A 25,309-nucleotide genomic window follows, 5' to 3' on the forward strand; every position below is an offset into this window, starting at 1 on the left:
TAATCTTCTTTGAGCAAGGAGAGACCATGAAACGCTCGCAGCAGAAGCTGTTTTCCAACACGAAAGAAGCATTTACAGATCCGTTATTGCAGCACATTAGCTAATTGTTTCACAATTAAAAGCAATACAGTGTGTTAAATTTGAATCTGGTACCCTGACCCCATGAGACCAGCTTATGCCACAATGTTGTTGATTCAGATATAATTCTGGTCACATCCCTACCATACAATTAAAACAGTATTGAACCACTTTAAATGGACATGGCTTCACTCAAAGAAACCTGGAAACTGAAGTTTGCTAAAGGTGCTGAAGGGGACGCGGGTGGCGCTGTGGGTTAAACCACAAAGCCTAGGACTTGCTGATCAGAAGGTGGGCGGTTCGGATCCCCGCGACGGGGTCAGCTCCCGTTGCTCGGTCCCAGCTCCTGCCAACCTAGGAGTTCAAAAGCACGTCAAAAGTGCAAATAGATAAATAGGTACCACTCCAGTGGGAAGGTAAACGGTGTTTCCGTGTGCTGCTCTGGTACGCCATAAGCGGCTTGGTCATGCTGGCCACATGACCCGGAAGCTGTACACTGGCTCCCTTGGCCAATAAAGCGAGATGAGCGCCACAACCCCAGAGTCGGACATGACTGGACCTAATGGTCAGGGGTCCCTTTATCTTTACCTTTACCTTTAAAGGTGCTGAGAGTTCTTAGGAGACCCCTATTCTCCTCAGAGAGCTTCAGTTCCCAGAGTAGTTTTAACAACCAGTCCTTCTTCTCAGGAAAGTCTCTCCATTGGATTTCACGCTGATTCGAATGTTGTGATTCTGTTCTCAGTAGTTTAAACATTTCAAAACACATATCTACATATTGATAGAGATTAATATGGAAACTATATGGGACACGGGTGGTGCTGTGGGTTAAACCACAGAGCCTAGGGCTTGCCAATCAGAAGGTCGGTGGCTCAAATTCCCTCGACAGGGTGAGCTCCCGTTGCTCGGTCCCAGCTCCTGCCAACTTAGCAGTTCGAAAGCACAAAGTGCAAGTAGATAAATAGGTACCACTCCAGCGGGAAGGTAAATGGCATTTCTGTGTGCTGCTCTGGTTCGCCAGAAGCGGCTTAGTCATGCTGGCCACATGACCCGGAAGCTGTACGCCGGCTTCCTTGGCCAATAAAGCGAGATGAGCGCCGCAACCCCAGAGTTGTCCACGACTGGACCTAATGGTCAGGGGTCCCTTTACCTTTAATATGGAAACTAGATGGAATTGTTAGCAAAATCATGTAATAGAAGAATGGTCCTTGGCCAGGATGGAAGTGCTTCTTTCTTGCTCCCAGAATATTTTATCCCCACAACAACGCTGCGAGGTAGCTTCTCAACTCCTATCAGCTCCAGCCAGCATGACTAATGGTCAGAGTCTGACAACGTCCCGAGGGCCACAGGTTATACATTCCTGGGCTAAGAGATAAAACAGACTTGCCCAGCATTACCCCATGAGATTTATGGCTCAGAGTCCTTCCAGGTTTTGGTTTCTGTACTGGCTCTCGGGATTAAATGGAGTTAATGTTGTAGCGGCTGAGAGCATGTGTATTCTACACCAATCAATATATTGTGGGAGAGGGTGCTTTCTCAACCAGAGAACCAAAATAACTCGTCACAGCTATTGTCAATTAAATTTGAGAAGGTGGCTGGTTCCCATTTAGCAACCAGCCAGATTTTACTGGAAGTCAGAGCGCAATGGTGAAAATATTCCTCATCCCCATCGTCTGATTTACAGAGGTATACTGGCATTCCACTTTTTCATTGTCACATTTAATAGCTACTGATAGGGTCTTGCCATATTTGCTCTTACCTGGCAGTAAGCTGAATAATAATAATAATAATAACAATAATAATAATAATAATAATTTTTTATACCCCGCTCATCTGGCTGGGTTTCCCCAGCCACTCTGGGCGGCTTCCAACAGAATATTAAAATACAATAGTCTATTAAACATTAAAAGCTTCTCTAAACAGGGCTGCCTTGAGATGTCTTCTAAAAGTCTGGTACAGTGGTACCTCGGGTTACATATGCTTCAGATAACATACGCTTCAGGTTACAGACACCGCTAAGCCAGAAATAGTGCTTCAGGTTAAGAACTTTGCTTCAGGATGAGAAGAGAAATCACGCGGCAGCGGCGCGGCGGCAGCAGGAGGCCCCATTAGCTAAAGTGGTGCTTCAGGTTAAGAACAGTTTCAGGTTAAATGGACCTCCGGAACAAATTAAGTACATAACCAGAGGTACCACTGTAGTTGTTTTTCTCTTTGACATCTGGTGGGAGGGCGTTCCACAGGGCGGGTGCCACTACCGAGAAGGCCCTCTTTCTGGTTCCCTGTAACTTGGCTTCTCGCAGGGAGGGAACCGCCAGAAGGCCCTCGGTGCTGGACCTCAGTGTCCGGGAAGAACAATGGGGGTGGAGAGGCTCCTTCAGGTATACTGGAACAAGGCTGCTTAGGGCTTTAAAGTTGAGCACCAACACTGAAAATATTGGGATCCTAAAGCTGAAGAAAGCCCCAAAGTTCCAAGGGTGGAGAACCACAGGACCTCAAGACCTCATCTGGTCCACTGGACTCTCCTTAGACCACATTCCTCTCCCCAGGCCTCATTGGCACTGCCTGGCTAGCATGTATCATTGCAGCCTGATATTTCTGCTTCCTGGCCTGGATGGGGAGGGATGTGTTTAAAAACTGGCACACAGATAATTTTTGCATTTGTTGCTCCGCCCACTTATGTCGCTCTCTCCCGACACTAACATGTGCCCCCTGGAAGATTGCCCCAAAAGGAATGTGGCCCTTAGATTGATGATGCAAGAAGCCCACTACTGTGGTATCCTTGATAGCAGGGCTGGGCGGTATGTCAATGTATCGCCTGAAACTGGTTTGAAGTTCAGAGCGTGATAACAGTTTCAGAATTTCTGAGCAGGTAATATATTGCGTCTGAAACTCCCTCCAGCGCCAGGAGTGTTCTGCAAGCCAGTGTGGCAAGTGGGCTTGCTCAGCTGTGGGGATGGGTAACATATATCGGCTGTTTCTTCAATAATAATAATAATAATAATAATAATAATAATAATAATAATAATAATAATAATTTTGTTATTTATGCCCCACCCATCTGGCTGGGTTCCCCCAGCCACTCTGGGCAGCTTACAGCACATAAAAAATTGTAAAACATTAAACATTAAAAATTTCCCAATACATGGTTCCCCTCAGGTGTCTTCTAGAAGTCAGACGGTTGTTTATTTCTTTGACATCTGATGGGAGGGCGTTCCATGGCGCGGGCGCCACTTCCGAGAAGACCCTCTGTCTGGTTCCCTACCTTATTTTATCCTTAAGGAGGGAGAAGGAAATAAGGTGGAGAGGAAAAAGCAGCCAAGAAACATTTCAGACATTGTGATATATTAGTATATTTCAATATTTAGCTGGTGATATATCATGATGTTGAAAACCAGATACCACCCAGCCCTACTTGATAGATGTGCACCCACCCTTTGCTTAATCATGAATACCTTCTGAGGCAGCCTCTCAAACAACTTGTACCACCAGGAAGTTCTCTCTAATGTCTGCACATACAGGATTGCACTGCTATTCTCCGTACATTTGTCCGATCCATTTTATAGCCTCAAGAGATTCACAACAGTTAGACAGAGAAGCCTGAAAACCACATTCATCGGCACTCCACCCCATGCTTTAGGTTCCCCACACCTGAATAAACACATCTCCTGGAAAAGTTTGGTTGAGATCAAAGTTCCTTCTAATCTAGGCCTCAGAACCACTGGCGCTTCAGATGCTTCCTAGACTGCTACTCCCATCGCCCCTTGACCATTGGCCATACTGGCTGGGACTGATGGGAGTTGGAGTCCAGCAGGATCTGGAGGGCTACAGGCTCCCCATTCCTGTTCTAATCCCTGGAAGTAATGGGACAACTGGTGCCGAGGGTCCTCCCCCTAGTTGTTTACTGCGGCTAAAGGTAAAGGGACCCCTGACCGTTAGGTCCAGTTGTGGACGACCCTGGGGTTGTGGCGCTCATCTCCCTTTACTGGCTGAGGGAGCCGGCGTACAGCTTCCGCGTCATGTGGCCAGCATGACTAAGCCGCTTCTGGTGAACCAGAGCAGCGCACGGAAGCGCCGTTTAGCTTCCCACCAGAGCGGTACCTATTTATCTACTTGCACTTGACGTGCTTTCGAACTGCTAGGTTGGCAGGAGCAGGGACCGAGAAATGGGAGCTTACCCCGTCACAGGGATTTGAACCGTCGACCTTCTGATCGGCAAGCCCTAGGCTCTGTGGTTTAACCCACAGCATGGTCTTATTCCTGTTCCAAGCATTGTCTCCTGAGCAGAAGCTCTCCAGGGTCTTACAAGTCGGTCCTTCTTACCATCTGTTTCCTGAGCCTTCTAAGAGCCAGTGTGGTGTAGTGGTTAAGAGTGGTAGACTCGTAATCTGGTGAACCGGGTTCACGTCTCCGCTCCTTCACATGCAGCTGCTGGGTGACCTTGGGCCAGTCACACTTCTCTGAAGTCTCTCAGCCCCACTCACCTCACAGAGTGTTTGTTGTGGGGGAGGAAGGGAAAGGAGAATGTTAGCCGCTTTGAGACTCCTTCGGGTAGTGATAAAGCGGGATATCAAATCCAAACGCTGCTGCTACTGCTTCTTCTTCTTCTTCTTCTTCTTCTTCTTCTTCTTCTTCTTCTTCTTCTTCTTCCTCTTCCTCTTCCTCTTCCTCTTCCTCTTCTTCTTCTAACAGGAGGAGCCAGGGACTGAACACAGGAACTTCTGCATGCAAACCCATGGGCGCTGCCCCTTGAGCCTTGCTACCTTCCATTGTTGCTCTGATCCAGTTCAGTTTCAGGGCTCATGTAGACATGTCACCCACTGTTATCTGGGCAGCACCCGTTGTGTGATTAAATGCAAGGCCCCCCAGACCCCCCAGGAGTTGTCATTATGTCTTCTGGAGTGGAGTGAGGGGCGAGGCTTGTGAAAACGCAGCATACATAGGCTTGAACTTCCATTGTGTTCATCTGGAGCTCATGGGGTGCCTCTGATGCAAAAAATAAAATAAAATGGCATAATGATCTGAGGGGCGCAGTGTGAGGCAGTCAGTTTAAATTAACAGTATATAGACCTGTCAGGATAGTTAATCAGAAGCCTGCATAAACAACGGTACCTTGCACTTTGTCCTAGAAACCCAGCGAGAGCGGAGACCCTGGCAAACTGTCAAGTGCAGCTTTGTCCCGCAGGAGTGATATAAAACAGAGAGGACTTTTGACAGTAGATTTATCCGTGGAAACAAAAGGCTGCTTTCGGCTGGAAGATTTTTCACTTCGCCCCGGCGAAAGAAGGAGGGGGGTGGCGGTGGTAGGGACGGGATGGGAAAACGGAGCAAAATGGACCTGTCAAAAAATGAATTTTAAATCAATTTAATTGAAGCCATCACTTATGGTTTAGGATGGTGCCTTGGTTTCCTTTCCAGCTGGAGCGGAGTATTTTTATTTATTTATTTTACCACAAGAGACTTCTTGTCCTCAAAGTGTGTCTAATCAAGCAGTGAGTATTTGCATCATTAAAAGTCACCCTATCCGCTTCCAAGCGTTCTGTCAGCTTGTAGGAGGGATTGGGGGGGGGGAGAGAGAGCGATGTGGTGCTCTCCCAGAAAAGTTAAAAGCTTGCAAATAACTGAAGCCAATTAAGATCAAAGCTGTGATATTCAGTAGTAGTTTCATTATAAACCTTTTAAAAAATAAAATAAAATAAATGAAACCACAACAACTTTGAAACAGATCAAGAGGTGTTAATACATAGCTCTTTTTTGTTATTCTTTAAAGCTTTTGCAGTATCTTAAAGCAACAGATTGCTTATTTGCTCCTTATCATGCGCAGAGTTCCCCCTTCCTCCCCACGGAATTGTCGGTGTTAAAAAACAACAACAAACCATGTTCTGAGTAATTTAGGAGCTAGTGGATTAAAAGCTTTCATTTACATGCAAAATGTACATTTGTTAGTAGGGAGGCCAACTTAAGGCGGTACAATAATTTATCGGACCTTACAGAGTTGCCACCTCTGCCTTGGCAAAAAAAGAAAGAAAGAAATCGGAAGGTGTGGTGAGTTGCAAGCCTCCAGGGGGAACTTTCCATTTCCACTTGCAGGAAAAGGAGCTCCCGAATATTTGTTGTGAAGCTTTTGCCATTGTGTGGTGTAGTGGTTAAGAGCGGTAGTCACGTAATCTGGTGAACCGGGTTCGCGTCTCCGCTCCTCCACATGCAGCTGCTGGGTGTCCTTGGGCCAGTCTCACTTCTCTGAAGTCTCTCAGCCCCACTCACCTCACAGGGTGTTTGTTGTGGGGGAGGAAGGGAAAGAAGATTGTTGGCCGCTTTGAGACTCCTGAAGGGGAGTGAAAGGCGGGATATCAAATCCAAACTCTTCTTCTTCTTCTTCTTAACGTGCAAAGGGCATGGATGGCCACTCGGGCCAGGTCTATATCTGCCAAGGCAGGAAGCACCCCTCTTGCCATTGGTCCTCACAGTAGTCGTGCACAGACTGTGAGCCTTGGAAAACACCCAGTGCTCAATTCCATTCTGCACGTCGTTGGGAATTCTCGGTAGTGGTGGGCAAGTGATCTTTCAGGGAGGCTTGAACACGATCACAACATGTTCACATGATCTCAGCGTTCTCCAAGATGCTCTGTGGAAACCACTGCTTTTGACTACAACCTTTTGCAATAGGAGAGGGAAGAAGACTGTGATTCCTAAGCAACAATAGCCACTTCCACCCACATTTGAGCCAGCTCCAAATACATAGGTGGTATCCCTGTGAAGATTAGGGACGCAGGCGGTGCTGTGGGTTAAACCACAGAGCCTAGGACTTGCCGATCAGAAGGTCGGCGGTTTGAATCCCCGTGACAGGATGAGCTCCCATTGCTCGGTCCCAGCTCCTGCCAACCTAGCAGTTCGAAAGCACGTCAAAGTGCAAGTAGATAAATAGGTACCGCTCCAGCGGGAAGGTAAACGGCATTTCCGTGCGCTGCTCTGGTTCCCCAGAAGCGGCTTAGTCATGCTGGCCGCATGACCCGGAAGCTGTAACCCGGCTCCCTCGGCCAATAAAGCAAGATGAGTGCTGCAACCCCAGAGTCGGTCATGACTGGACCTAATGGTCAGGGGTCCCTTTACCTTTATCCCTGTGAAGAATTCCTAGCAATTTTGGGGGGAGCCAAATGTGGAGGGGGGTGTTCTGGGCTTTTTATATTGCCTCCCCCCCCCAAACCGGAACATACAGGATATTTCTTTTGTGCATATAACTTCTTGCTACATACACAGGATCATTTTCCATAGCTGTCTAGAAGTTGAATTTATTCACTAAACTTGTGAGTGTTGCTGCTACTCCTCAAACCACTACTCAGCTATTTCATACTTCATAACTAATTTGAAAGGCACTGCAAATTAAACAAAGGCCCATGTGCTTTATTTTCCTCCCTCTCTTTCCCCTCACTCCTGACTCCCCTTTTTGGGAACGTCGCTATTCCTGTTTCACTCCGACCGTGCCAGGATCTATTAACAAACAAAAACTTAAGAGCTAGGCGATATTTGTGGATCAGTTCCTCTTCCTGAGGGCCCTTGAGGATTTAGCATTTACCAGGTTAGGAATGAGGAATCTGTGGCCTTCCAAATGTTTTTGGACTCCCAGCTCTAGTAGCAGGGAGCTGAGGGGAAGAAAAGATATCATCTCTAAGGGTCAATCTGAGAAGTCTGGCAGGTTAGATTTGGTCCATAGGCTGCCTAATGAAGAATGAAGGATGGTATTCTGTAGCCTCTGCCCAACTAATGTTGTGCTGTAATCCAAGATTGATCGACGGTAATCGCAATAGCCCTGCAGCTAATGGTGTGAGTCATTGTCTTGTTTATAGATTTCCCCAACCAGTTGACCCAGGGGATCTGTACCCTGTTGTGAATAATAGCTAGTTTGAATGAAGAGTCCACTTCGTTTCTGTATGACAAGTATGGACCTTCCTCACTGTTGTAAGTTATGCATTTTTGTTGATGTCCAGACCATTTACAGAGTGGTGTTGTGGTTAGAGTAGGAGACCAAGGTTTGAATCCTCACTTGGCCACAAAGCTGGGTGACATTTGGGGCAGTCACAGTCTCTCAGCCCAACCTGCTTTGTTGTGAGGATAAAATGGGGAAAGGGGGGGGGGGGAGTCATGTTGCACCACCATGATCTTCTTGGACAAAAGGTGGGATATAAAAGTGTTTAGTTAATTTGGATGTAACAGACCTAGTGGCAGTGATTAAAAACATGTTCTTCAGAATAGTCCTACTAAAATTAATGGGAATGATCTGATATAAGTAGATTATGTCTTACAACCTACCATTAGTTAGGGTTCACTCAACTCCAGTGATATGATTCATGGAGCTCAGTACTGTATGTGTGAAATCCTGTTCCATTGTCCTAGCCCCAAACATCTGCTTGTTCAAATTTTGGCCAGATCCGTGAGATTGTCATTCCTTCAAAATCACTAGCTGCTTGCTTCAGCTGAAAGTCCCTGTTGTACATCTGTTTTACTCATAGTTGGGTTGCATCATTGGTGGTTTTGTAGCATTAAATAGGACTTGTTGCAGTTCCTTCAATAATGTGAGTTGTTTGCTTCAGTGAAAGGTCCTGATCATATGTGTATTTCGTTCAGTGTTGCATTGCAACATTGGTTTTGCAGTCTTAGGCAAAAGTTGTTGCTGTTCCTTCAATAGCATGAGTTCCCCTGGCCTCATGGGTGTTTCACCCATAGATGAGAACCATCGTTGGTGTCACAGTACAATTTCTGTTTAAGACTATGATATAAGTTTCCAGGTTGGTTGACCCAGTATTCTTCATAGCTTTTTGTGTAAAGAAGCTGGTTTTCAATGTGACCAATATTCCACAAAAACTTTGGTGGATTTGTGCAAAAGAAAGAAAAGAAAAGAAAAATACTTTTGCAGATGTGCAATAATTGCAAAATAGGAAAAGGCAGAATTGTGGCAATATCTAATGTTGATTCATATAAGTGTTACATAAACAAATTAATTGAAATACGATAATATTGGAATGGCCACAAGTATATTGGAATCAGTCTTGAAAATGATGGAGTTGCAATTCATTATTAATACTACTACAGTGGTACCTTGGTTTAAGAACAGCTTAGTTTATAAGCAACTTGGATTAAGAAAGCTGCAAACCCAGAAGTAGGTCTCTTGGTTTGTGAACTTTGCCTTGGATTAAGAACATGTTCCGCTTCCTGTTGAGTGTGTTCCATTTGTAAATTGAGTCCCCCGCTGCTATGGGAAAGCACGCCTTAGTTTATGAACACTTTGGTTTAAGAACGGACTTCCGGAATGGATTAAGTTTGTAAACCAAGGTACCACTGTACTACTGTTTCACATAAATATTATTTGCACATATTATTTGCAAAATAATTTGAAGCATGCCCTGAAATCAGAAAAAGAAAAATGTATTACAATAAAAGCAGTTGAAACTTAAACAGCAAAACTAATCATCAGTAGACAGCAAAATCTTCATAATCCATCAGATGTCTGAGAGAAGAGATAAGTTTTTAGCTAGAACTGAAAGGATATTAATGATGGCACCAGGTGGACCTCACTGGAGAGAGCCTGCCACAAGCGAGGATTCACCACTGAAAAGCTCTCTTCATTTCCACCACCCTCTGAACCTCAGAGGGGGCACCCTGGAAAGAGCCTCAGATGAAAATTGAAGGGTCCTCGTAGGTTCACATTGGTAGAGGTGCTCTGAAGCCACACAGAACTACACAGGAATAGTAAGTTACAGCCCAGACGACCTACTTCAGAGACAGACGGACAAAAATGATGGGCTTGATAAAAGACTAGGTAGAACAAAATAGACCCTGTCAACCTTGACATTTGAGAAGGGAGGGAAGAGACTCCAATGCCTCGGTTGCTTTAGCAAGTTTTCCTAGTTCTTTGAAGTCATGACTTAGAGGAGAGCACAGAATGTAAATTTTACATTAGCACAGTACACCACTGTGCACATAAACATGTCTCTATATCCTTCATCCAGGCAAGCAAGAGGCATAATTGGAGTTCAAGGACTCATTCCCTCCAGGCAAAAATGCTCAGGGTAAGAAGCAGGTCCATTGAGGGGTGTGGCCTAGCAAAGGAGGTGTGGCCTCAGGGGATCTTAAAGGGACAGGTAGCTGTTGCATGTGACCCACCCCCAGGTCTGAAGTTCTTCATCCTTGTCTTAAGCATTACTTCTATGAAACGATTGAAACAGACTGCTCAACCATATTGCAAATAAGCTAAAGAAAGATACAGATGAGCAAGTTGGTGATCAATAGTCTGGAAATGCTTGTATAATTTTTTAAAAGTCTTCAATTGCCAGTGGAAACATACTAGCGAAGGTTTCCATCAGATATCCAGGGCAGAAATATTATATTATAATCGTGGTTATTACTATTATTAATCAGGCACCTTTGCTGTACTGTTTTCAATGCATGCTAAAACTTATTTTGTTTAGGCAACCATACCCAGACAAACTTTATGATGTACATTTGTCAATTTTATTCTGTCTGTCTATATTTGATACATGTTTTAATGTCTAATTAATTTTAAAGTTTTGTTTTATTGGCAGTTTCTTATTGCTAAGCCACACCTCCCCCATCCCATTCCTGGCTAGTTTACTTCAAAAATTACATAATTAACCCTTAAGCTACAAACGGAATGATCCGTGCTGTTGCACTTCCAAAAAATGTAACCTACACTCTCTAGTGCAGGGGTTGGCAGTGCCATGCCTGTGGGCACACTTGGGCCTGCAGAGATGTTCTTTCATGCCTGCAGGGTATCTGCCCCACTCCTCCCCCCCTACTGAAATTAGGCTTGAAAGAAGCATTCTTCTGCAACCAATGTAGAAAGTGGGGTGTCTACAACAGTTTCTCCCCTTTGTAAATGTGCACACAGACCCAAAAAGCATGGTGGCCCTCTTCTCTAGTGCCTCAGCAACAATTTGCTCCAATTCGAGGGTGGACAAGCTTGTTACTTAACAGATCAACTAGGCTAATCTGGATAGACTCTGAGCAGATTTATTCCTGTTCATTTTCGTGCCTTATCCCGCCGCCCCCCAACCAAAAAAAGCTAACATAAATTACAGGACAGGGTTTGCAGACTTAATCTGGCTCAGATCAGACTTTTTCATCTCCTGCACTGGGCAAGATCTTTCTTCTCTGCAGTTATAGGCACTTTCCTTGACAGAATGAGAGAGCAAAAGGTGAGAGTTATTTAAAAGGGATTACCAGGAATAAAAAGATCTCACCTTCATGTTCCCATGAAATTTTTTGCCTTTGTTGCAGGTTTTTCTTCCACTCAGGAGGTCTTTAATGAGAGTGTGCCAGGATGTGTTCTCCGAGGTCAGGTCCTCGCCAGTAGTGAGCTCAGAGACAAACATGTTCTCCGAGCAATTCTCTTAGGGATTTAACAACTTAAGGCTGCATCGCTTTTCAAAGAGGGCCACATGATTCTGGGAAATTGAAAGTATTCTTGCAATGAAAATAGTATCTAAAAGGGTTCCAGTTACAGATAGGTAGCCGTGTTGGTCTGCCATAGTCAAAATAAAAAAATTCCTTCCAGTAGCACCTTAAAGACCAACTAAGTTAGTTCTTGGTATGAGCTTTCGTGTGCATGCACACTTCTTCAGATACACTGTGTATCTGAAGAAGTGTGCATGCACACGAAAGCTCATACCAAGAACTAACTTAGTTGGTCTTTAAGGTGCTACTGGAAGGAATTTTTTTATTTTATCTAAAAGGGGTTCAAGGAGCTGCTGGTCCTCAAGAAGGGACTCTGGGCAACTCAATGTTTTGCTCAGCAGAATTGTGAAGTATTCCATCTATTCACCAAGTCAGAATTGCAACAGCAGAGAGAGAGAGAGAGAGAGAGAGAGAGAGAGAGAGAGAGAGAGATTCTCAGTGGGCTGCATTCTTAGTTTTCTTTCCCAGAGACTTGCCAAAGTCTGAGCCTCTGCATCTCTTTTCATTCAAGCTGACAGAACATAAGAAACGCCCCACAGAATCAGGCCATAATCCCATCATGTTCCACACCTTGTTCTTACAGCAGCTAATCAGATGCCTAGGTGAAGCCCACAAGCAGAGCCCAAGGGCATCAGTGCTTTTCCTACCTACAACTTGTATGCACTTAGGATGCAATCCTATACATGTCTTGAAGATTTCATTGGGATCAATGGTCAGTTCATGCAATGGCAACTTGACTGTGCTCCTGGTATTGCATACATCTACCACTGCTCTGGTGGCGCTGTGGGTTAAACCACAGAGCCTAGGGCTTGCCAATCAGAAGGTTGGCGGTTCAAATCCCCGCGACGGGGTGAGCTCCCGTTGCTCGGTCCCTGCTCCTGCCAACCTAGCAGTTTGAAAGCACGTCAAAGTGCAAGTAGATAAATAGGTACCACTCCAGCGGGAAGGTAAACGGTGTTTCCGGGTGCTGCTCTGGTTCACCAGAAGCGGCTTAGTCATGCTGGCCACATGACCCAGAAGCTGTACGCCGGCTCCCTCAGCCAATAAAGTGAAATGAGCACCGCAACCCCAGAGTCGGTCACGACTGGACCTAATGGTCAGGGGTCCCTTTACCTTTACCTCTACTCATAGGAAAGGGGACATTCATGTAATATACAGTACACCATATTTCCCCTCAAATCCCAGTTTTTATTTTCCTGTAAACCTTCCTGTAAGAACCTGGCACATGCAGGCATGAAATCATTCCGTGTAACTTTACCATCTGACTCTCTGGCCGCAGTGTACAGAAGTGCGGCCCACCAACTGTTCCAATGTCAGTCAACCAATTTATACAGCTCTCCAAGGGCAAGAAGAGCAACTCGCAATCCATAAGTGTGGTTAACTCAGAGAAGATCAATTGGGTCTTCTCTGATGTCTGCTGATTTTCTGTTTATTCGAAACAAATGACTCCAGGACTTAACTTGAAAGGTTACTCTTTTGGATGGCGGTTTGGAATTCTTATCCAAATTACCTTATTGGTAGGTTTGTCAGTGGTACAGCAGTTTGATCATAACCATCTAATGACCTCGATGGTTGTTCAAGGATTTGAACCTCAAAAAGATCTTCCAGGAGGGATCAAATGAGAAGTCCATTTAGTCTAGCACGCTGCCTATTACCCAGATATTCCTGGGAAAATCACAACCCATCAGTTGTTGTTGTAGTTGTTGTTGATATCCTGTCTTTCCCCCAAGAAACCCCAAAGTGGAATACCTGGTTCTTTACATCTGCATTTTATCCACACAACAGCTCTGTGTGGTTGGTTAGGCAGAGAGGCAGTGGCCTTCTCAAGGTCATAATAACACCATGGAAGATAGCTGTGGCTGAAAAATTAACTCCTCAAATGAGGCTACTAGAGGAACAAGATAAACCTTGGACAGCAGCTGGAGGAGGAGGAGAGGATGAAGAAAGAGCTGTGATTACTAATGAAAGAAGAGTGGCAGATGAAATTACTGGACTATGCCGAATTGGCGAAATTGACAGGGAAAATTTGGAACCAACAGGACCAGACATTCCTGAAAGACTGGAATAAATTTATGTTATATTTGAAAGACAACTGTAAACTGGCATCGCTAGTAGGGCTACAAGAAGCTTTGTGAGGTTAAAATTGCCATTTATTATTAAGTACAACTTAGAAATCATTTATATAAGATCATGATTTAATAGTAATAAAAATATAAGAAAATGCAATAATAGAGAATAAGTTTGAAAACCATCAGCCGGGGAGGAGGGAAGTCTCAGGCTTATATAGCCAAAATTTTATTATATTGTTATGTGAAAATGTTATTATGTTTGAAAATATTTGTAAAAACCAATAAAAATTATTATTTAAAAAAGAAAGAGCTGTGAGTGGAGGGATGGGAATCTGTAGGACCAACAAACTCAACAAACTTGCTGTACCCGGAACTGAGTGTGGAGAGTGCAGTTGAATGGGAAACAGCATTGGGCAGCCAGAAGAAGTACCACCCATCTTGGGCCTCCCCATAAAAAGCAAGTCTAGTGAGAAAGACTAAGGCAATGCCCGCTTTTTCCAGGAACTTTTCTCAGTGTTAGATTTTTTTGTGGGTGAGCTGAGGGATTGTTTGGGTTTGAACCTGGAGGCTGAGAGGGAAGGTGTGTCAGTAGGAAAAAGAATTGACATCAATTTATATATACCGGCAACCCCCAATTTGCATGGGGGTTGTGTTCCAAGTCATCACACATGATGGTGGAGTGGCATAAGCCTGCCATGTCCCATTATGCCCCCGCCCCCTTTTCCAACCACTTCCAGGTCGCCATGATGCACTTCCGGGTCACATGTCTGTTGGATGCACGTAAATCAGTCATTGCCTTTATATTAATCTTTGTATTAATGTAGCATTTTTAAGTGTGTATTTTTGCAATATTTTGTTTAAGTGGTCTGTTGTTGTTTCAGTTTTCTATACACTGCTTAGAGATTTTTAAAAATATTACCAGTAAGCGGTATAGAAATTAAATAATCAACCATCAATCACCCAGTGAGCTTCATGGCCAAGTGGGTATTTGAAACCAGGCCCTAGTCAAACTCTCTAACTCAGAGCTTTCCAAACTGTGCATTGGCTGCAATGTGTAGGTGTGTTGCGCAAATGCTCTCCGTGCTCCTCCCAGGGCTGGAAAAGGGTTCGTTTAACCTTTGGTTTGCTAGTAAATCTGAATGACTGTGTCGCGAAATGACACAAAACTCAATTGCTGTGTCGCGAAATGATGCAAAACTGAATGACTGTGTCGCGAAATGATGCATGTCTAAAAAGTGTGTCACCAACATGAATAGTTTGGAAAGCTCTACTCTAACTACTCTAACTACTACAGCTTTCCTAAGTGGCTAATTGGCTTCAGACAAAGACAGTAGCAAGGACACATTGGGTTGAATCCAGGCTAGGCCAGTTGAACTTAGGATGCATTGAAATCAATGAGACAAGGTAGTTATGCCTTAAGTTCTGTATCTAGCACAAAGAGTATTCTGAAGGCACATAATGTAGTGGAAACTATCCGGACCCCTTGAAAGCATAAGTGTAAATAGCTAGGCAGATGGTATGGGAAAAACTCTGAGTCAATAGGAATGGGGTTTCATTCATGTCCCATGTGTGGCTCCTTCTTTTTTCCTAAATCATGCTGCCTTTATGTACCCTCTTTTATTGTTAATTTATTATTTTTATTCTTAAAAAAATGTATAGACCACATTCCATATCAATCCTGAGGCAATTTACAACCCTTAGAAGACAAGTCAACAAACATAATTTAAATTGTTCTTGTTGGTGGTGGTGTTACTCATTTACATTCCGCCTTTCTCCGAGAAGACGCCTCACAAATATTAAAACAAATGTAAATGAAACACAAAATGCTAAAAAAATATATCAAAGATAATAGCTGTAAAGTAATTAAAGTAGCTCCTGCCCACCTAGCAGTTCAAAAACACGTCAAAGTGCAAGTAGATAAATAGGTGGGAAGGTAAACGGTGTTTCCGTGCGCTGCTCTGGTTTGCCAGAAGCGGCTTAGTCATGCTGGCCACATGACCCGGAAGCTGTACGCCAGCTCCCTCGGCCAATAAAGCGAGATGAGCACTGCAACCCCAGAGTTGGCCACGACTGGACCTAATGGTCAGGGGTCCCTTTACCTTTTTAATTAAAGTAGAATTAAAACAATATAAAAACAGATTTGTTAAAATACATGTAGAAGAACAAAATTTAAAGCCAATAAAAGTGATAAATGCAAATTCAAATGCATCAGTACATTTAATAAGCAGAACAGTGTCAAGACCATAGCGTGCCCCCCCCCCCAGTACTGGGAAGTCAAAATAAAAGGTTCGACAATGGTAATATAAAGTTTCATGTAGGCGCTTTGTGCAAACTGTGCAAGTAACCTTTACAATAGCCTTGCCAGGTAGGGCAGTCCTATTATTACTCCCATACTTCAGGTGCCTGGGCTGTGGTGATTGAGGTGGGGTTGTGGTTGTTGTATTTTTTTAACTCCTTATACTAAGCGACCTCCTAGATTTGGTTGCAAATTCATGTCTAGACAGTCCATTCGTCATAGCTGGTGTTAGAGTACATAGTGTGCCTCGTGAATCAAGAGCAGTTTGGTGGGTGACAGCCCAGGCCTGCACAAATACCACTCCCTGATTCATTGCACAGCCTACACCCCTGCCTTCAGTATGGATTGCACTTCGGTTGTCCCCTGAGCGCACTTGCAAAGAGAAACTGACCTGCGGGTTTTGTCCTGATGCAGGTAACTGCCTCGATGAGAATTTCACAAGGCCTTGTTGTTCTCTTCAGGCAACCAGGATGATATTTATGCTGTCCTTCCAAGTGATACATTATTCTCAGTAAATCTCAGAACAACTCTTTGAGGTCTATCAATATTACTATCCAGGGCTGCGGCTGTGAAATGGAGTGTGGAATATTTCGTCCGTTTCCCGCAAAATGGGGGAAGTAATTTCCCCGTTGGCACTAAATGCACGCACGCACACACACACATACACACACACACACACACACACACAATATTATTATTATTTTTAAAAACTTTTTAAATTCAAAATTAAAACAAAACATGTTATCCAAAAACATATCATCCTTATTTTTTCCCCATTTTTTCCTCCCTCCCCCCACCCTCCTACACAAAACCCCACCCCCCCCCCGGCTTCCCTCAGTTCCAGTCTTTGATTTCTCTGCGAATGCTGTTTTCTGCATGTTACAAAATTGTATAGATCCTCAAACTATTTAGCTGATTATTATCAATACACAGACACAATATTAGAACCGACTCTAGTTGAGATTGTGATTTGCTTTCAACTTTTTAATACTAGTTACAGATAGGTAGCCGTGTTGGTCTGCCATAGTCAAAATAAAATAAAAAAAATAAAAAAATAAAAAAATTCCTTCCAGTAGCACCTTAAAGACCAACTAAGTTAGTTCTTGGTATGAGCTTTCGTGTGCATGCACACTTCTTCAGATACACTGGTATCTGAAAGCTCATACCAAGAACTAACTTAGTTGGTCTTTAAGGTGCTACTGGAAGGAATTTTTTTATTTTAACTTTTTAATACTGTATTCTATAAGGCTGCAACCCATCCTAGGACCTTCTGCTGAAGGGCAGGTGGTGGTTGTTATTTGAGAGGGTTTTCAATCACCAAGATTTGTTTTTTTTAAAATCAAGTGGTATATAAATTTTATAGTGTTGTTATTGTGGTTGTTGTGGTTGTTGTTGTTGTTGTTGTTGTTTTAGCCACAGAGCAAAGCTCTTCAAAGTTTCATCAGGTAGGCAGTTGCCTTTTTAGATTTCCTGTACAGATTAGTCTCTATTTATTCCGGGGGTCATGTTCCAAACCCCTGTGCCCATGCGCAAAGTTCCGTAAAATGGGGTGGACCCAAGAGAACCCTCCTGGCTCCTGCGGAGACCCACCCTGGAGCCCAAAAAGGACCTCTTAGGGCTCTGCAGAGGGTCTCCTCATGAGCTGGTGGGCCAGTGGGGCTTTGCTGAGGGTGCTCAGCCTCCCCGCCCAACAGCTGGCATGTGGGGTGGCGCAGCAGTAGCAACAGCCACTGCCCTGCATGTCAGCTGACGAAGTCCTGTCACCCCTCCAGCTCATGCAGAGACCCTCCTCGGAGTCCAAAGAGGACATCCTCTTCAGGCTCTGAGGAGGGTCTCCTCGCAAGCCAGAGGCTTGTTGAGGCTGCTCAGCTGATGCACAGAAAAGCTCTCCAGGCCTATCTGTCCAACCCCCAGCACTCTTAGTGGACCATTCTTTCTCCCCAGGCTAGCTACATACCACACTTGGTCCCCTCCACACCCTTCTTGAGTGTTTTGCTGACATGTCTAACATGTGTCTTTGAACTGTGATTATTCCTCATTCCTCATGGAGGATAGAAAAGTGTGTGTGTGTGTGTGGTTTTTGCATTACTGTAATTTTGCATGTGCAAAGCTAAGACCACATCAATTGCTCTGCCCACTTTTGACTCTGGCCGCATCCATCACTGGCTTGTGGCCCCTGGAAGAAAATGTGACCCTTGGACCAAAAATGTCTCTCCACCCCAGAGAAGGACAGCAGAGTCCTTCTTACATGCTTTATTGCCTCCCACTCTGAAACGGTTGTGTTACAAAATACCTTGTGTTTGGTTGCATTTGGGTTGTGCTGTTTCTTTCTCCTTCCAGCTTAGTCCTTCTGGTTTGTTTACGTTTATTCATTAGCAATTTAATGTTAGATGCTTCATCATGGGAGGCTGTCGGGACGGGGAAGAGCAGAGGGAAAATGCCAGGAATCATTAGTGTCTGTTAGCCACCGCTGCTCATCAATCTTGGCAAAGAGGGCAGCCCATCAGTTCTGGACTGGTGGACCTGTGATGCAGAAACATCATTAACAGTTAGAAATGCATCTTTTTCGGGTCAGCTCTTAATGGCTAAGAACTCCCTCGCAATTTGCTTTGCCAAGTAGTACCCCCATCCGGGCTGATTCCAAAATGACCTCATTCAAGCAAGCCGGCCCAGAAATCAATTAAGGACTGGGATGAGCTCAAGCTTGCAATGGTAGCCAGGTCTAGAATCACATCCTGCATTCCCGTGAATACTCTTGTAAACCAGTGCTCATCTGGGGCAAAAAAAAAAGGGGGGATTACGAAAGTTTTCCAATTGTACGCTTTGCAAATGCTGACCCCTTTTCCCCTCTGCATTTTTACACGCTGCTCAGATCACAGACCATCTCTCCTTAGCTACCATTTTTAGAAGACTATAAGAGGTTTGTGATTCAGCTAAAACTGGGCAGGGGATCTAGGAGTCGGGCTTAAGAATTTCATTAAAGGCTGTGTACCTTGCCTAACCCCACAGTAGCTTAGACACTGGGTTTGAAGGCACAAATGACCAACACAGGAGTAGGGAATCAGCACCTTTCCAGGTGTTGCTCAACTCCAATCGCATCATCTCTGACGACTGGCTGAATGAGGGGTAATAAACTGAGATAATCCTAACAAGACAGAGACCCTGAGGGTGGAGGATCTCTGGATCCAGGTATTGCCTGTTTTGGATGGGGTTGCACACCCTGTGATGGAGCAGGTACACAGTGCCTGGAGTCAGCTCTGTCACTGGATGCCCAAGTGGCCTTGGTGGCATGGAGCACCCACTACCAGTTTGGGGTTTTGATGCCCATTCCTGGATAGGAATAATCAGGCTACTTTGGTTCATGCATTGGTAGCCCCATGGTAACGCTACTGTAATATACTGTGTATAGGGCTGCACTTGTTTAATAATCTGTAGCCAGTGCAGAATGCAGCAGCTAGCATGCTCAAGGCTGTACACGTATTACACCCATGGTGAAAGATCTGCACTTGCCTGCCTGTTAGGTACTGAGCTGCAATCAAGGTTTTATCACATAAAAGCTCTAAACAGCTTGAGACCAGGTTGCCTAGCAGAACATTTTCCCCATTATACCCTTGGTAAAATTCTCAGACCTTTCAAGGAGGCCTTGTGGATCATACCCTGGAAAGCCACTGCCAGTCAATACTGAACTAGCCCTGTTTTGTGTGGGGCTATGGGCTAAAGCCTCAGCGCCTAGGGCTTGCCGAGCGAAAGGTCGGCGGTTCGAATCCCCGTGGCGGGGTGCGCTCCCGCTGCTCGGTCCCAGCGCCTGCCAACCTAGCAGTTCGAAAGCACCCCCGGGTGCAAGTAGATAAATAGGTACCGCTTACCAGCGGGAAGGTAAACGGCGTTCCGTGTGCTGCGCTGGCTCGCCAGATGCAGCTTTGTCACGCTGGCCACGTGACCCGGAAGTGTCTCCGGACAGCGCTGGCCCCCGGCCAATAGATGTGAGATGGGCACACAAACCCCAGAGTCTGTCAAGACTGACCCGTTCGGGCAGGGGTACCTTTACCTTTACCTTACCTTTGAAGGTGACCCAGAAAGTACAACTAATCCAGAATGTGGCTGCAAGACTGGTGACTGGGAACAGCTGCCGGGACCATGTAACATTGATCTGCGTTGGTTCCCAGTACATTTCCGAGCACAATTCAAAATGTTGGTGCTGACCTTTAAAGACCTAAGCAGCTTTGGCTCAGGATACCTGGGCCAAAGCCATTTCCTTCCCCATCGTTCAGACCTGACACTGAGATCCATCTGCAAGGGCTTTCTGGAGGTTTTCTCACTGTGAGAAGTAAAGCTATAGGGACCAAGCAGAGAGCCTTCTTGGTAGTGGCACCCGCCTTGTGGAACGCCCTCCCATCAGATATCAAGGAAATAAATAACTATTTTAGAAGACATCTGAAGGCCCCCTGTAGGGAAATTTTAAATCTTTTACTGGGTTTGATGTTTTAGTTTGTTGGAAGCAACCCAGAGTGGCTGGAGCAGCCCAGTCAGTTCGGCGGCATATAATAATTTATCATCTTCATTATTATTACATGGACCAATTGTCCAGCTCTGTACAGGGCAGCTTTCTGTGTTCATAATGTTCCAGGTTCAATCCATGCCCTTTCTAGTTATTTATCTAGATGATTTATATACTGCCCTGTGCACAGGCCAAAGTCACAACAGGTAGATAAGAATCCATAAAATCCATAAAAATGCAATCATTAAAAATGCACAGTAGCATCAATTGCTGCCAGTTACTAATAGCAACAGGCCTCTTCTCCTCCAAATGTCTTCTGAAAATGATGCACCATAAAAGGATCTGGAAGCAGATAATGGGAAAGATTTCAGCCTCAGAGCCTGGACAGCCTCTGCTGGTCAGAGTAGACAGTATTGGTCTAGCAAGTTGCATAATCTGACCTGTTTTATGGCGACTTCCTATAGTCCTTATGTTTTGTGGGGCAAAACAACAATTGTTGCAGCTTTAGCATAAACTGAGGTGGTTGATTTGTGAAACGCACAAGTTTGGTCATCTATCTCAGTTTTGTAAGCCAACCTGGGATATTAAGTATTCAAATGATAATTTGGAACAAGAAAATACTCTTACAGAGAATCACCACCACCCCCCAGGTAAAAATAAAAACTTGGCTTGGAGTTTACATGGATTGGATGTGCCTTGAATTTTGTAAAGGAGCTTTGGTTAACTTACAGGCAAAGGCTTTATTGGGTACCATGTGGCAATTAGTTGGAGAAGGGAAAGAGATTGCAGTTTAATTAATATTCTAATCCCAACGTTAACAATCTTCCTGCCAAGTCAGCAAGGCTGCATGTTCTGTTTGCAATCCTTGTGATTCAGCCGGGGTGACATTCGTCAGCTCCCTCCAGAAAAGAAACCCACTTGTAAATTTAGCTCAAAAATTAGCAAATGTCAATATGTCGCAGAAAAGTTTTAATCAGGGCTGTCACATAGCAGTTTTTCTGTCGACAAACACAAAGAGACCTTTCATGCAACATAATTTACACAATCTTCACTAGCATAAAGTGTGAATTAAGGAGTCGCTCATTGGCTTGGGGCATTGAAGTAGAATCAACCTCCCTCTGTGTGTTTTATTGTTATTTTGAGAGGGTTTTTTTGTTTTTTTAAACCCTGCAGGTAAATAGTATTACCAAGTGGCTCATTCTACACCCTCCGTACACACCAGTCATGAGGCTCTTGCTGCTTTCTGCTTGCGTGATGCTATTGACCGCCTCCCGAAGTGCTGCCGTCAGCTTCCCAGAAGACGACGACCCTATTAATGTTGTCGACTACCACTGTGAGTAACCGGCGGGAACAAACTTGCCATTTATTTTTTGTTGTTGTTGAGGGAAAGCAGTTGTTCCTTCTGAGATTGACTTGGCTTTTCACTTATTAGGCAATTCTATCATTAATAATAATAATAATAATAATAATAGCATTCAAAAGTGTGCAGTAAGTTCAAGTTTGTTTGTTTTAAAGCGTGTTTGCAGAGTTCCTGCCATTTATTCATTTATATTCAGTGCATTATGCAAGGAATTTAGTTTAAGCCTTCTGCTCCCAGTATATACAGCTAATCAATGTTGTCTATTGATTCTTTAGCTCTATAATCCTGAGTGATGGCGTAACCCATTTTTACTTGCAGATTCAAGGCAATATCCAGTATTTAAAGGACGCCCTTCAGGCAATGAATCCCAACATAGGCTGGACTTTCAACTGATGTTGAAAATTCGAGACACACTTTATATTGCTGGCAGGTAATTTTCCCGCAGTCAGTTGATTAAATTAAAATTCTCTCTCCCTCCCTCCTACCCACCCCTGCCCTGGTTGGTTTTGCATTTAATCTGTGCACCTTGTTTAAAAGTAATCTGTAGAGAATGGGATCGGGAAATAGAATTGGAAGGGGAAAAATGAATGCACAGAGGGAGAGGGACACAATATATTACAGAAGAGAAGCCCTGCTAGATCAGACCATCTAATCCAGCCACCTCTTTCGAACAGGGCTTATACAGATACCCCCAAGAAGCCTGGTAGGGTTAAATGGTAATGCATGTATGAGACACACATTTCTAGACTGGAAACCAGGTATGTGCGAGTCTATCAGTCCCTGGTTTCTGGCAGCACTGCCAACTGCCTCCCTTGAGTAGGTGTCCTTGGTACTAGGGAAGAAGGAGAAATGCAATTAAGTTGGCAATTAAAGGGGAACTTGCCTAATTCTCACTTTCTGAAACAATAAACGAACCGGAATGCCTCCAAAATGTGCACTTTTTCAAATTTATAAAGATGCAAGTAATGTGCCCCCAAACCCCTTAGATTATGGTAAAGCATGCATCAAAACGTATGTATTGGCTGAAAATAACATGCTAAACTGCATTATTTAATGGCTTGAGAAAATGTGAAAAATGGTCAGAAATTGTGTTTATTCGGGGAAATTAGCACTAAAATGCTGACAATTTTTCAAAAAATGTATTTTTTGAAAAGTGGCAAATCGCTGCATGAATCACGGCACAAATGTGGAGAACTGTAATGAAATGAGAAACTGACAGAAGCCAGATTGACATATTCTTCCATCCCTAGTTGATACCCAAATGCTTCTCCTCCCAGTGTAGTATGATCCAGCTATATGGTGTGGAGGTTTTATGGATCCAGCTATATGGTGTGGAGGTTTTATGGATCCGTTCCAGAACTGTAGCTGCAGGGAGAGGGAGTTGTGTGGTCAAACTCCTTTGAGGGGTATTCCTGGCCGCTATCTGAATTGTTTGTTTTCGTTTTCCCCCATTTTTGTTCTCTGTCCCATTAACTTATGGAAAAGTAAGCAAGCTCATACAGACATTATTTTACCCAGTTGACAGTAGTTTACGCAATTGCTTCATCAGTAGTAAATGCAGACTTGCCTTCTGCTATTCTGCCCAGTTGGTGCCCTGGGATAACTGGATTTTTTAAAATTTAACTAGTATATAACTTGATTCTTTGTAACTTTGAGAAAACTATTTGGCTTTAAAATAAATGTGTGACTGTTGTTCTGCACTTATTCTTCACTATGGGCCTTCTCTGTGGCATAGCAGAGAGGGTCCTTCTGCAAGATAGTCACCCCAGTAAGTGAGCTTTGGTGCTATTACGAAGTCCTCCTTCATAATCCCAGTGGCACAGTATCCCCATTTAACAGAACTAGGCGGGTGCTATTTGGATATTCATTCTCTTTTATATAAATATTATTATTTATTGGTTTTCCAAATTAATACAAATCGGTCCAAATTATTTAAATTTAATACAATTTCTTTTAAAAAAATAGGTTTCCCACTCCTGTTGCAAACATATGTTCTCTACTTCCTGATGAAGAATTACTTCATTCTTTTTTAATCTCCTCTTCATCCTTCTCTTGATGTTAGTCCATTCTCACAGCTGACCTCTGTAATTTACATCAATATAAAGTCCATTTCATGTGTGTAGTCCTTCATAAACGCTCTCAGACCTGGTGTGTTGAGAGTTAATGTTCGTTTCCTATTTGAATGTTCATTCTCAGTGAGTTGAGGGGATTTGATAGTGTCTTATTCCTATTTTTCCTCTGCTCTTACAGGGATCAAGTTTACACTGTGAACTTGAACGACATTCCAAAGGGAGAAGTTGCTCCAAGCAAGGTATTGGAATAACAGCTTAATTTGGGGGTGGTGGTTGTTGTTTTAAAAAAGAAACAATAATAATAATTCTACATTAAACATTAGAATGTTCTTATTTTCATTTCTTCATTTTATTGGAACAGAAATTAACATGGCGGTCAAGGCAACAGGACAGAGAGAACTGCGCCATGAAGGGAAAACACAAAGTACGTTTTGTCGTCCCCCTCCCCCATACACCTTTTTTTTAAGCAGAAAAATATTTAAATCCTTGTTTATGTTTTTAAAAGTTGGGCTTGAAGCCAATGTACAACTGATAATGAATGAGGCCCCATCTGAACAGTACGTTTAAAGCAGTATCATGTCATTTTTAAACTGTCATTGCTGCCCCCAAAGAATCCTGGGAACTGTAGTTTATGAACGGTGCTTATTCCCCTCACAGAACTACAATTCCTAGAGACCCCCGGAAAGAGGGATTGAATGTGTTAAACCACTCTGGGAACCTCTGCTCTGTGAGGAGAATAGAGGTTTCCTAACAACTCTTTGCACCCATAACAAACAACTGCACTGGGGTTTTTTCCCTTACAATCAAGCCGTATTAGTGAATAAAAAAATACATACATACAGTTCCTAGGATTTTTTGCCCGTTTCAAGTGATATGATACTGCTTTAAATGTATCGTGGAGATGGGACTTGGATTCTACTTACAGACACAAGAATTTGCATTTTATGCAACTGCCCCTAAATGCTCAGGTGGCCTCAGTATATAGGAGCATCTGTTGTCTGCTTCAGCTGATATGATAACTGTGTCTGCTCCTGGCCCTTGGTAGCTTTTTCCTCATTACTCTAGGCATAACCAACTCCCAAGACTAGGTTACTGCAATACACACCATGTGCACCTTCTCTTACGCTCAGTATAGAAACTGCAGTTATTGCAGCACGATTCCTGGCAGGAGTGAGATTTTCCAGTGCTGTGCTCAAAGATCTGCACACATCCTGCTGAATCTGTTAGAAGTCCAAGTTCTAACAGGTTACAATTCAAGGTGTTACTGTTAGTATATGAACCCCTTAACAGTTTTGGCTCAGTTTTCTTGAAGGCCTTATCCCCTATGTGCTCACTCAACCCCTTCATATATAGAACTGGCATTTTTACAAGTGTCAGCCAACATGCAAGAAATCAAATCTTTTAGTATGGCAGTGCTTTCACTTTGGAACTCCCTGCCGATTGATATCAGGTAGGCTCCTTCACTGTACTGTT

At 43.8% G+C, this 25,309-nt stretch overlaps 1 protein-coding gene across 12 annotated transcripts in view; it reads left to right on the forward strand.

Moving 5' to 3' along the window:
* Nucleotides 1–25,309, forward strand: part of SEMA6D (semaphorin 6D) — a 430,059-nt gene that overhangs the window by 368,601 nt on the left and 36,149 nt on the right. For 11 of the 12 annotated variants that reach the window (XM_081170001.1, XM_081170002.1, XM_081169997.1 and 8 more), the window contains 4 exons: nucleotides 21,578–21,737; nucleotides 22,083–22,194; nucleotides 24,015–24,075; nucleotides 24,198–24,260. In XM_081170001.1, coding sequence (XP_081026127.1) covers nucleotides 21,629–21,737; nucleotides 22,083–22,194; nucleotides 24,015–24,075; nucleotides 24,198–24,260 — 345 coding nt within the window. In that variant the 5' untranslated portion in view covers nucleotides 21,578–21,628. Of the gene's footprint in view, nucleotides 1–4,912; nucleotides 5,565–21,577; nucleotides 21,738–22,082; nucleotides 22,195–24,014; nucleotides 24,076–24,197; nucleotides 24,261–25,309 lie in introns of those variants that run through there. The other variant, XM_081170003.1, reaches the window with a different exon arrangement.

Source organism: Podarcis bocagei (genome assembly GCF_964188305.1).
Source record: "Podarcis bocagei genome assembly, chromosome: 14".
NCBI lineage: Eukaryota > Metazoa > Chordata > Lepidosauria > Squamata > Lacertidae > Podarcis > Podarcis bocagei.